This window comes from Sphaerodactylus townsendi, linkage group LG17 (assembly GCF_021028975.2).
Source record: "Sphaerodactylus townsendi isolate TG3544 linkage group LG17, MPM_Stown_v2.3, whole genome shotgun sequence".
Lineage (NCBI taxonomy): Eukaryota > Metazoa > Chordata > Lepidosauria > Squamata > Sphaerodactylidae > Sphaerodactylus > Sphaerodactylus townsendi.
The window spans coordinates 12,798,581-12,811,640 of record NC_059441.1 but is presented as its reverse complement, the minus strand read 5'-3'; the positions used below and the strand labels follow the sequence as shown (position 1 = coordinate 12,811,640).

Below are 13,060 nucleotides of genomic sequence, written 5' to 3'. Positions count from 1 at the left end.
TTGGAAAACGGTGCTTCTGTTTGGGCACCGTAGCAGGTGGGGTGGATAGCTGCCCAGCGGGGGATCCCCAGCCCTGTCGCCAATTGCCAGGGGGATTTCCTGATAACGGTGGGGAGACCTAGGTCAGTGACACAGCGATGTCACTTCCAGTGTGTTGAAGCAGCGGATTTACTCGGAGTAGACCACTTTGCAGGACACAACGTAGACAAGAACTGACAGACACACAGTCACCAGTGCAGTTCTATTTATTGCTATCTACCGACAAAGTGCTTCGCCAGACCACAGGTGTTTTCAGGCACACATCACTCTGCTGTCTGTGCTGACTATATACAAAAGTGGTACCAATCAGGTGCCCTCACCTTATCAGGTTTTGCGCACGGTACAAGCTGTGCACTCAGTCCTAATCTGCACACGGCACCCGTTAGAAGGAGGGTCCAGCTGTCATTTAGATTTTGCTCATCTAAACACGTGTTCTGACACAGTCTGCACCAGAATTGATACTGACTGTTTGTTAGCAATGCTGGAGGTTGGTATTTGGGCAGAAACTCTACGGTGAGAAACCATAGAATTGTGTGCTAAATGCCAGAGCGTCCTGTGTTGCCAGTGGACATCAATATCACTTCTGGCGTGCATTGAAACAGGGCTCCCCCTTGTTCCCAGTAAACCTCCTAAAAGTTGTCAGGAGCCACCTGGCTGCCCTAACAACAGGTGAGGTTGGAGAGAAGCCTCCTTGGAGAAGGAGACTCTTCTCTTTCCCACGAGGAGCACTCTCACCCTGTCCTGCAAAAAGCCAAGAGAGCAGATTGATCATAAGAAGAACATAAGAACAAGCCAGCTGGATCAGACCAGAGTCCATCTAGTCCAGCACTCTGCTACTCGCAGTGGCCCACCAGGTGCCTTTGGGAGCTCACATGCAGGATGTGAAAGCAAGGGCCTTCTGCGGCTGTTGCTCCCGAGCACCTGGACTGTTAAGGCCTTTGCAATCTCAGATCAAAGAGGATCAAGATTGGTAGCCATAAATCGACTTCTCCTCCATAAATCTGTCCAAGCCCCTCACTAGCCTGTGAACCCAAAGGACATCAACATAGCTTAGAAAAAGCCATGCAGATAATAATGCTGTGTGAGTGTCAAGTTCTCCCGCCAAGGAGGTATCTTTCTGCCCATTACTGCACAACCCTTCAATGTCCTTCCTTTCCTAAAAGCCATAGCAAAGGAGCAGCAGTGGCGTAGGAGGTTAAGAGCTCGTGTATCTAATCTGGAGGAACCGGGTTTGATTCCCAGCTCTGCCGCCTGAGCTGTGGAGGCTTATCTGGGGAATTCAGATTAGCCTGTGCGCTCCCACACATGCCAGCTGGGTGACCTTGGGCTAGTCACAGCTTCTCGGAGCTCTCTCAGCCCCACCTACCTCACAGAGTGTTTGTTGTGGGCAAGGAGATTGTAAGCCCCTTTGAGTCTCCTGCAGGAGAGAAAGGGGGGGATATAAATCCAAACTCTTCTTCTTCTTCTTGTGAGATTTGACTTTGTAACAAAACTTCTCGTCCCCCAGGCTGGTTTCAAAGGCTTCCAGGTCCCCACCGAAAAGCAGAACGACGTCGTGCCGGTGGAGTTCGAAGGGAACGAGTACCAGCTGGCTCACGGCTCAGTGGTCATCGCGGCGGTGATCAGCTGCACGAACAACTGCAACCCCTCCGTCATGCTAGCAGCAGGTAAGCATCCCCACCCCATTTGGCAAAAAAGAAATACCAAATACTCCAGACCCTGGGATCCCCCACTCACACGCAGGGCCCTGCTATCATAATTCTCCCGTCCTGCGAGATAATTTTGCTGCCTCACGTTCTCTGTCCAAATACGAATCGTCGTTGTCCCCCGCCCCACTGTGTGTTTTTCCATTAGGCTTGCTGGCCAAAAAAGCCATCGAGGCCGGACTGACGGTTAAACCTTACATCAGAACTAGCTTGTTGCCCGGCAGCGGAATGGTCACGCACTATCTCAGTTCCAGCGGTGTGCTGCCGTACCTCGAGAAACTGGGGTAGGTATTTCTTCTTGGCTGAAGTGATTACAAAGAATATGTGCCGAGCTATATTCAGAGTGTGCTGAGAGCCTTACTCCTCTATGCCTAGCGTAGTGTCTCTGTCTCTGAAGTATAGTCTTCAACTCCAGTGTGTGTGGGAATAGGAGGATGGCATATAACTTTGGCAGCTGGCGCGGTACTAATATAGTATATGGGCCATGTGTCCATTGGCAAACCAAACTAGTTATGTATTGTCGAAGGCTTTCACGGCTGGATTCAACTGGAAAGAAAGAAAGGTTTGGGGTATATATTGTCCATGTCCCAGGGTTTCTTTCTCTCTGGACACAGTGATGCACCTCTGAAGAGGCCAGCCACAGGTGCAGGCGAAACGTTAGGAACAAGATCCACCAGGCCACGGCCACACAGCCCAGAAAGCTCAGCACAACCAAACGAATTATGTACAAAACCCAAACTTATTACATACAAAAACTGCGCACAGGGGAAAAGTACAAGTGCTCTTATTCATATACAAAGGTGCAACAGAAACATAGGCTCCTTCCGCACACGCAAAATAATGCATTTTCAAATCACTTTCACAACTGTTTGAAAGTGGATTTTGCTATTCCGCACAGCTTCAAAGAGCACTGAAAGCAGTTTGAAAGTGCATTATTCTGCATGTGCGGAATGAGCCATATATACAAACTGCAAAGACTAGAAACATGGACAGCTGTTAATATGCATCCTGTTATTATAATGCACACACCTGTCTTAGGAATTTAAGTCCTGTGTGCATCACGGTCCGTGAGAATTTCTAAATGTATGGCAGTGTTCCAAATCAGCATTAAAGTCCACGAATTTCTCAGTGTGTTATCAGTGTTCCAACCCAAAACCCTACGTGCGTGGTTTTTGTACGTAACAAGTTTTGTTTTGCGTCGCGGCAGACCGGAATGGTGACTTTTGTTTGCAAAGAAAGAGAGAGCGGGGTTCACCCCGGCACTCTGGTAACCCTGGTTTCCTCTATAGATTTGACGTCATTGGATACGGGTGCTCCACGTGCGTTGGGAATACTTCGCCTTTGCCGGAAGCGATCCAGAGTGCGATAATGCAGGTGTGTCTGAACAGCTAGAGCAGCCATTCTCAACCAGGGTACCAGGGTACCCTGGGGTGCCGTGAGCATGTCCCAGGGGCACCACGGCAACACTACCACCCCCCCCCTCATTTTTGTGGTTTCTCCCACCGGCGCCAGCAAGGACATGGAGCTGGCCCATGGGGCAGGGCCTGCCACAAGGTCAACAGCCACCACCACCCCCAGTGCTTCCCTTCACCCTGGGAGGGGAAGGTGGGGTGTGTGGCAAGCAGGGGCAATGGGAGGGGAAGGTGGAGGGTGGCGGCAGGGGTACCGTGAGTTATGAAGAGTGAGGTCAAGGGTACCCTGACCTCGAAAAGGTTGGGAAACATTGAGCTAGAGCAAACTCTTATCCTGTTGATTGGCCAAGAAATAAAGAGCTTACCTACTAATAAGACTTTGCCACAAAAATCCAGAAGAAAAACATCACAAGCCCTGAAAATAAAATATTTGTGTGTGTGGCTTTCTTTCAGGGTGACTTGGTTGCCTGCGGTGTTTTGTCTGGGAACAAAAACTTCGAAGGCCGGCTCTGCAGCTGCATTCGTGCCAACTACCTTGCCTCTCCGCCTTTGGTCGTCGCTTACGCTATAGCCGGGACGGTGAATGTTGATTTCCAGACCGAGCCATTAGGTAACGGCTTCCTTTCTAAGCTCATCTTAAATCTTAGACTTGTGCCAGTCAATACCTGTATTGCTTAATAAACCCTGTTCAAAGGGGAGCCATAATGCTCGCCAGGTTTAATGTTATGCCTTCTGCCTTGTTACATGGCAGATTTAATAAGCAAGAAAAGGCTAAAAGATTGTGCCCATGTAACGATGGCTCAGTTGAATCTCTGGCCCACCAATTACTACACTGTCTCAGATTCAAGGAAATCAGGTCCAAGTATGTGAATCTTACTCCTTTACATTTACCCCATCTCCCCGATTTAATTAGATTACACTACTTGTTGGACAACCCTGATCCTTCTCTCTGTATGACAGTGGCAGACTTTCTCCTGGAAATTACTAAACGCCAGTAGATTTCCTTCGACCTGTATTGTATATGCTTTTTAATCTGTTCTTTATTACTGTTGTACTGTTGTCTATGCCAATAAAGGCTTGCTTCTGCTTCTGACTTGTGCCAGTAACTTTTCACAGAAAATGTATCTGAGCTAAACTGTTGGGGCAACGTACTATAAAAATACCACGTCTTTATATTAAAAATGTGGATGTTTATGTAGCTCAATGTTAGTGTTTTTTTTAAAAAAATATATTGATTTTAAAGGGAGTGTAAATGTCCTTGTTGTCTTCCCGAGGGACCATTGTCACCGTCTGCAAAAATTCTCCTCTAGGTATTGATCCTGCTGGCAAGAGCATCTTCTTGCACGACATTTGGCCCAGTCGGGATGAGCTTCGGCAGGTGGAAGAAGAATTGGTGATATCGTCCATGTTTAGAGAACTGAAGGAGAAAATGGAGGTTGGTTAGCTTATATATGCGCAATTAAAACGGTTCCATTTTTATTCTGACTTTCCTCCTGTAAGCGTTGTCGTAAGCAAAGCAAAGTTTTCTGGGGGTCTTGCGCGCCGCTCCAGGTACCATGTTTGGAGCAACAGGTACAGGGCTTGCAATACGTCTGCTGGTTCAAAGAACCATCGGGATGCATGGTTTGTTTGGAGTGTCTGAAACGGTTGTATGTCTCATTGTTTACTCTATATGATTAATTTTCCAATTCCAAAGCCTTTATTGGCATTATAAACTACAGAGTTAGTAGAAAAGTAGAAAAGAGGCATTTATCTACTAACTGAGACATTAAAACATTAAAATGCATTAAAACATTAAATACATTAAATACATTAAAACAGTGTTAAACGTTCACAACCACGCCTTGTAAACCGCACACATATAAATTAATTAACCATTACTACTATGTAGACAATGATGATTGCGCCTGACGATTAATTTTAGATTAAGACGTGCATTCTCTTGAGCAAGATTCAATATTTTGCCATCTGCCTTACTCGAGGGTCGATTCCAAAAAATACCAAAGACCGAAAGATTACGCCCTTGCAACAGCATACAAGTAGAAACACTAGAGCATATCATGTCTCATTGTCCAAATAGGGAATACTTAAGGTGTAAGTATCGACCATTGTTTACATCCTTTAATGTAGATATGGCAGATGATCAAAGGATAAAGTATTTCCTGGATGGATCAAATCAGGATTTTTCTGAATTAGTTGCCAAGTTTCTGTTGGATAGAATTGGTACATCTGCTAAGGGAGATTTTTATATTAAATGATGGTTATTTGAGCTGTATCTATGTTATTCTGGTTGTAAAATGTTTCTGGTTACAAAATGTTTTACGGTATGATGCCAATAAAGGCTTTGTGTGTGTGTGAAGAAGAAGAGTTTGGATGTATATCCCCCCTTTCTCTCCTGCAGGAGACTCAAAGGGGCTTACTATCTCCTTTCCCTTCCCCCCTCACAACAAACACCCTGTGAGGTAGGTGGGGCTAAGAGAGCTCCGAGAAGCTGTGACTAGCCCAAGGTCACCCAGCTGGCGTATGTTGGAGTGTACAGGCTAATCTGAATTCCCCAGATAAGCCTCCACAGCTCAGGTGGCAGAGCTGGGAATCAAACCCAGTTCCTCCAGATTAGATACACAAACTCTTAACCTCCTACGCCACTGCTGCTCCTGAAATAGATGCAGAACCAACCGTGGTATGGCGATAGGGCCGGAAGAAAGGTAGAAAGGCAGTATGGTTGAAGCCTCGCTTGAAATCGGCTTGCAAGACAACCCTTGTGAACTGATATTTTTGCGGGAGCAAAAAATCGGAATTCCGACAAGTCAACTAGGAACATAGAAGTCGCATAGCATTGAGATTTGGGTTCAATGCCTAACCCAGAGTCCTCCTCAGTACGGTTATATCTATACTCTCATTTCATGTAGAGGTGTTAGTTTGGTGTGTTGAGGTGCAGTGCTTGAGAAAATTGTATCCTTCCGCATTAGAACATAGTCCCGAACGAATGTGAGAATTATCATTCATTTTTGCGTGCTGCCCTTGTCAAAACCATTCTTTTTTTTTTTGCACTGTTGAACATGGTACTTTGATACAAGAGCATTTATGCTGAAATGTATTTTTGCTTTCAAGTAGATGAGGGAGAGCAGGGCTAGGTAGGGGCTAGGACCCCGGCGGATCATTCCGCAGCGGAGAAGGTTCGGCACGCCTTGTCCTGTGGTGGAAGGAATACGCAGCCTACTAACATCTTTATGTGAAACAAAGCATGGCGATTCCGTATTTTCGACACAAGCAAGAGGGGTAACTCAGCTGATTTGTCTTGATTACTTTTAAGCACGACGTTAATTTTTCTTTTCTGCAGAAAGGAAATAAGCGGTGGGATTCTCTGGAAGCGCCGGAGTCGGTTTTATTTACGTGGGATTGGAAATCGACGTACATCAGATGCCCCTCGTTTTTTGATAAGCTTGTAAGTATATAGACCTTCCCTTTTGTATGTGCTGGAGGATGAATCATTGGTATTTTTTGCTGTTTTATTATTAGGTTATGCCCTTTCTTTCTGCCCAGTGGGGACCCAAAGCAGCTTACATGCTCCTCCTCTCCTCTGTTTTATCCTCACAAGAACCCTGGGAGGTAGGCCAGGCTAAACCTGTGGCTGGACCAAGGTCTCCCGGGGAGTTTCTATGGCAGAGCACTATTCAAACCTAGTTCTCCTTTCCCCTTAGCCTCCGGACCACCTTGCGAGCAATCCCTGGATTCAAACCTTGGTCTCCCAGATAGTAGCCTGACATAAGTTGTAACCTTATTTCTCCATGCAGTGAACTCTCTACATTGTTAGAAGAAGAAAGGAAAGAGTTTGGATTTAATCCCTCCCCTTTTCTCTTTCCTTGTAGGCAGACTCCAAACGGGCTATCACAACTTCCTCCTTTCCCTTTCTCCCTCCCTCCCCCCCCCCACAACAAACAATCTCTGTGAGTTAGATTGGGACTGAGAGAGTCTCGAAAAAGCAACTGTAATTCTGCCCAAGGTCACCCAGCTGGCGTGTGTTGCAGTGCACAAGCTAATCTGGTTCCCACAGCTCAAGTGGCAGAGCAGGGAATCAAACCCGGTTCTCCAGATTAGAGCACACCTGCTCTTAACCACTACGCCACACTGGCTCGAGCGCAGGGAATATTATTGACCGTCTTAAAAGTTTAACTGAACGGTGTGTCTGTCTGTTGTCCTGACTGAAAGCAGTAGACTATCAGAGATGAAACAGTGAGCTCCATTCTATAATTGAACAGGCTTTGCGTTAAGCAACCAGGAACGATGCCTTACTCCATTCTTCGTTCGTCCAACAGGCCAAAGAACCCCTGCCTATTCAATCCATTGAAAACGCACACGTCTTGCTGCATTTGGGAGATTCCGTCACAACCGATCACATCTCGCCCGCTGGGAGCATCGCCCGAGGAAGCGCAGCTGCCAGATATTTGTCAAGCAAAGGGTACGGACCTTTGGGAGATTAACAAATTGCTTTCTTGTAGCAGGGTCCGTTGAATAGCAAAGGGTTAAAGTAATTAATGCCTTACGAAGACTTTTCTCTCTCCTTAGTCGGCAGAATATGGAAGGAGTCATAGTCCTCTAAGTATCTCTTGTGGTCTTTTCTAGCCTTACCCCCCGCGAGTTCAATTCTTACGGTGCTCGGCGGGGAAACGACGCCGTCATGACGAGGGGCACCTTTGCGAACATCAAGCTTGTCAACAAATTCATCGGGAAACCAGCTCCTAAAACGATTCATTTCCCAACAGGGAAGACGGTGAGTGGAACTCAGTTGTTCTAGCCTAGCTGTTTCCAGGTCTTGTCTATTGGAATGGCTGTGATCTCACTGTCTTTCTCTCTTTACACTGTAGATGGATGTATTTGATGCAGCAGAGGCCTACCAGAAAGAGAACATCCCTTTGATTATCTTGGCAGGCTCAAAGTACGGACTGGGGAACTCCAGAGACTGGGCGGCCAAAGGACCTTTTTTACTAGTATGTTTTATGAATTGTATTAATATAAGTATCTCCTCTTGGAAACACTTTTCACTTCAGACGTGTTGTTTTCTGTGAAGTATTGGATTCTGTGAAGTCTAAACAAGCAAGTTGGGACTGTAGTGACATGACTCTTGGAAAAACTCAACTACCTTTAAAGCAGGCACTGATTCCTTGTGGAAACCAAATTGTCCTTTTTGAATTTAGGCAATAATCATTCCTCCTTTAATAGGTTTATTCAGCCATTTCATCTATGCACAAACAAGTCTGTTTTGGGGTGCTGTGTGGTTTCTGGGCTGTATGGCCGTGTCCTAGCAGCATTCTCTCCTGACGTTTCGCCTGCATCTGTGGCTGGCGTCTTCAGAGGATCTGATGAAGATGCCAGCCACAGATGCAGGAGAGAATGCTGCTAGAACATGGCCATACAGTCCGGAAACCACACAGCACCCCAGTGATTCCGGCTGTGAAAGCCTTCGACAATACATTGAACAAGTCTGTTTTGGCCCGTGGTCTCTTCCTTTCCCTTGCTTTTGCACAACAGTTTTTGCTTCCGTACTCTCCCGTTGCGTGGCATTTTCCATTTAACCCAAGTTCTCTCCCTTGAGCAAGACACGTTCCTTCCTTTGGGCTACAGAGATCGTGGACCTAGATGTGAAGAATATTTTGCTTTGCGTTCTTGGTTTGCAAAGGAGTGTGACCGTGTTCGTGTTCCCGCAGGGTGTGAGAGCAGTTCTTGCCGAAAGCTACGAGAAGATCCACAAAGGGCAGTTGATCGGAATCGGCATCGCCCCGCTTCAGTTCCTCCCGGGGGAAACCGCAAGTTCTTTGGGCCTGACTGGCAAAGAGCAGTTTTCTATCTCCTTTCCTCAGAAGCTTTCTCCTGGAATGACCCTAGATGTAAAGGTAGATCTCACTTCAAGTTTTGTTTGAGACCTTTGGAGCCCCATCCAAAATAGGGGAACCAAATCTGGGAGCGGCACACTGGCTACACTGGAGGATTTGACCTCCCTGGGGCATTTACCGTGGTGGAGGGGTGAGTCCACTGGCGTGCAGCAGCCCCGCCCCACTCCCTGGCGCTTGAAGGCGGTGCTGAGCCCTGCGGCGCTGTCCCAGCACCATGCTGGCATAGAGCGGCAAGCCGGGGCACCCTCAGGTTGCAGTCTTTGACTTAAGCCACCCCTTGGGCTGGCATAGTTCATTGCAACATATTGAGGCTTCCATTGCTGTTGGCGAGCCTCCTTGTGCCACCCCATGGGAGTGGCGGGGCGGCACTACATCCCTGCCACGGCCTGCCGCTTCCAGCATGAATGGTGCCATTAGTTTCCTCGCAGAAAGCAGCCGTGGTCTTTCCTCCCTGTGACCCGGTCGCAGATGACATTCTTAATTGTCTTCCTATTTCCTCTCTCTCTCTCTCCCTCTTTTCTTTTCTTTTCTCTCTCCTCAAAGACAAATACCGGAAAACTGTTCCGTGTGACGGCCTCTTTCGACAACGATGTGGAAGTGACATTATACAGACATGGCGGCGTTCTTAACTATATGGTCCGAAGGCTCTTGTAGAGCCCAGCTGGGCTCCCCTGGGGGGGCCCAACCCAGCAAATGCCGGCGCGTCCCTCTGCTGTCGACAGGTCCGCCTACGGTGCCCCCGCCGCCCCCCGGATAGCTTCGCCCAGATGTAAAAGACTGTGAATCGTTGTGGTGACTGCGGCAAGATCCTTCCTGATTTTTTAAAAATTTTTAAATAATACTCAAATGGTGCTATTGACATTGCTACAATTGACGTGTGTGTTGTGGAAGAGATTTGTAAGTATGGGGGGGAGGGGAGGGGGTTGGCTCGGGCCACTCTGTAAATAAACAGCCCAGAACCTGACACTGAATTGTGATGAAGATTTAAGGCCGGGAGATTTTTCTGACGTTCGCCTCCGTCCCCTGCCCTCCGCCTCTCCCATTCCTCGCACCTTTTGATATTTTTCTGTCACCGTTTGTTGGTTTGAGGGGCACCACGTGGCTCGAAACGTGGAGGCCCCCACTGCTTCCTGAACTCAGACATCCAGATGTTCTAAACTCGTGGAGTGCAGAATCCGGGTCCGTCTACCAGCTGTAGCGTGAAAAGGTTACCGGAGTTGGAAACAAAATGCAGAGACTCCGCGTCCTCTGATGCCTATGAATGCATTTCAGAAAAGTTAATATTTACAGACAGCAAAGGTTACAGCTTCCCACTGCACGGTATGCAAAACCAGATGAATTATTGACCGGCCGTCAAAGTAGGCCTTAACGGAGGCCGTTGCTTCACGCACAACAACCCACTCTGTTGGATTAGCTGAAAGAGAGTGACTGTTTCTCGTGATTTGCCTTTAGCAGCCAGAAATGTGCAGTTGTAGCACGGGCTGTCTTTTGCAAGCTGTCCCAGAGGATGCCAGTGGCGACCGTGTTCCACGGTTTGTTTTCCTAATATGCCTCTCCCATGTTTCCCCTTTTTGCTTCAGCTTGTGGCTGAAAATGCTGGGGCCGTGTTTGTCCCAGAGAGGGTTGTAAAACAATCTTTTTTTGAAAGAACCGAGTCTCCTTTTGTGGCCTGTGTCCCCTTTTCAACCCGGTAGGAGATCCCTTCTTACGACTGCCTCTTACAGCCGCGTTGTCTGCGCTGCTGAGATTTGCCCTGCGTTGGGCTTGCTCTCGGAAACTTGGCCGTCGATTTGTATTCGGGACGGGTGTGAACTGTGTCACGGCCAGAAAAGCAACGTGGTCAGATGGCTTGAAAGAAGACTTTTCTGTCAATCCTGTCAAAAGTTTTTTTAACCTCCTTCCTCCCTTTAAAGCAGTCTGGTTCTCTGGTTTATTTTCAATTTGGCGGATAGCAGTTTTGTAGCAAGAAGTCAGTCCATAGTTTGAGAGTCATCTAAAACAGCAGACACGCACCCCAATCTCAGCATTATTCAGTGGAGTTTTCTGCTCTCGGAAATTGGCCTCGGTAATTAAAGTTTGATTCGCCGTGCTTGCAGGTTTGCAAGATTCGGGAGAAGAGGTGTGGTTTTTCTAAAAAAACTTTACGAAATAGAACCTACTATTTGCAAATATTACACACCACAGAAATATCTGTCGAGTTAATGAATGGACGTTTTATTTGGATAAATATTTGTAACTGAAAAGCAGCTTTAAAAAGTATTGGAGGAGAACGATGAGATTTTGTTTTTGGGATGGTTGCCTCGTTTCTGTAAGCCTTCCGAAGCCCCGGGTTGCTTTTTTGGCAAAGAGCATGATAGAAACACCCAAAAAGACATTATGTAATTTCAGATGGGGATGGTTGTGCGTTTTGGACAGGTGCTGGAGTTCAGTATCTTTACCATATCAGCTTCATTATTGTTTTTGATCAAACATTTCCTCTCAGTTTTTTCTATCAGTGCGCTGACATTTTGCAACGTGCCTCCTAAACCACCGTAATCGGTGTCTAAATTAATGGCATATTTGAAGAATGCGGTTCTGACTTGGCAGTTATAAATGGCAGTTGTTACTGACTCCGCAGTATATTATAACAATACCTAAACACAACTCTTCCAGCCTTGTAGAATCTTCTCTCTGTGCTGATCAGAAATCCTCACCTGCAAAGCACTTGCTGTGAACATCATCAAAATGTGACTTCTTCAGGTGCACCCAGTTTCCTAGTACTAAACCAGTAGCCTCAGACTTTTGCAAGTCTTGCCGGGAAGAAGTTTCGTGTGTTTAAATGGAGTTAAGTTTTGTGTATTTAAATGGAGATAGGTTCCTGCAGCTTATCTCCGCGACTAAGGCAGGCACAACCGGTAATCTGACAGTATTTTGAACACAGAGCCTCCTAGGAATTTCCGTGTGTGCCCACATATTGATGCTTAGTGCATGCGTTCCCTTAGAACGGCCCGATTTTATTCACAACGTGATCGCACTGCTCTGTGCCCTAAACTCAGCAGTGAGAGTAGTCGCAACCCAGATGTACACCACCTGCCTTTCCTGATTTTGTGTGACTGGCTCGAGACTATAAGCTGATTTTTCCTCTTTTCAGTTCACCCCACAAGTTAGAGTAATGCAGATATGTCTTAGAGAAGTGGTATGGTTGAATGGAGTTTTCCAAGCTGCCAAGAACTAGATTCAGACTCAGACGCAAACAGGGAGTTGTTCCTGGTTATATTCTTAGGCCTGAAGGCAGCGGAGACGGGAAGCGTATTTTGTCCTCAAGTTCCAGCTTCATTTGGAAGGGGGAAAGCTCGTGTTCGTCAAAGGACCCCTGCCCCCAAATCCGGGACAGTGTTTATAAATCTCGCAAAAAATGAGAAATAAACGCTCGGTGTGCTCGCATTTACAGCAATCGCAAATTTAACGTCTGCTCTTTTAAGCCAACAAACCAGTATCCTGATAAGTATTGTATAGAAATCTTAAACGACAAAGTTCAATTTGCTGACAACTGTGCATAAAAATGTTCAACTGATGTAAATTATTTTTTAATAAAGAAAGTTGTACCATCTGTCTCGGCCGCAAGTGCGCAATGCGTTTTTTCCTTAATTTTAAAGGCTATCTTGGTAGTTGCCAGTTCAATTGTTGTGGGGAGGGGAGGGATTAGGATATTGTTACAACAGTTCTTTGGCCCCTTTATACCAGTCTGCGCACTGAAAGGCCCCTTCCGCACGTGCAGAGTAATGCACTTTAAATCCACTTCCACAATTGTTTGCAAGTGGGTTTTGCTATTCGGCACAGTAAAATCCAGCTTGAAAGTGCACTGGAAGTGGGTTGAAAGTGCATTATTCTGCACGTGCGGAAGGGGCCTTTCAGTGCGCAGACTGGTATATATCTAAACTGTAGGGAAAATGTCATCAGCCACATCTCAGTATTTCTGGAAGTGGAACTTTGCTTATGAGAGGCTGTGGGGTGCAGTGGTGAAGAGCAGCAG

General features: G+C 46.7%; 1 protein-coding gene across 1 annotated transcript in view; it reads left to right on the top strand.

Moving 5' to 3' along the window:
- IREB2 (iron responsive element binding protein 2) overlaps positions 1 to 12,637 on the top strand; it is a 35,356-nt gene extending 22,719 nt beyond the window's left edge. The window contains exons 12-22 of the mRNA XM_048481829.1: positions 1,547 to 1,706; positions 1,894 to 2,029; positions 3,035 to 3,119; positions 3,611 to 3,767; positions 4,468 to 4,592; positions 6,498 to 6,602; positions 7,474 to 7,616; positions 7,781 to 7,928; positions 8,023 to 8,145; positions 8,863 to 9,048; positions 9,592 to 12,637. Of these exons, the coding sequence (XP_048337786.1) occupies positions 1,547 to 1,706; positions 1,894 to 2,029; positions 3,035 to 3,119; positions 3,611 to 3,767; positions 4,468 to 4,592; positions 6,498 to 6,602; positions 7,474 to 7,616; positions 7,781 to 7,928; positions 8,023 to 8,145; positions 8,863 to 9,048; positions 9,592 to 9,702 (1,479 nt within the window). The 3' untranslated portion in view covers positions 9,703 to 12,637. The remainder of the gene's footprint in view (positions 1 to 1,546; positions 1,707 to 1,893; positions 2,030 to 3,034; positions 3,120 to 3,610; positions 3,768 to 4,467; positions 4,593 to 6,497; positions 6,603 to 7,473; positions 7,617 to 7,780; positions 7,929 to 8,022; positions 8,146 to 8,862; positions 9,049 to 9,591) is intronic.
- The last annotated feature ends 423 nt before the right edge of the window (positions 12,638 to 13,060 follow it).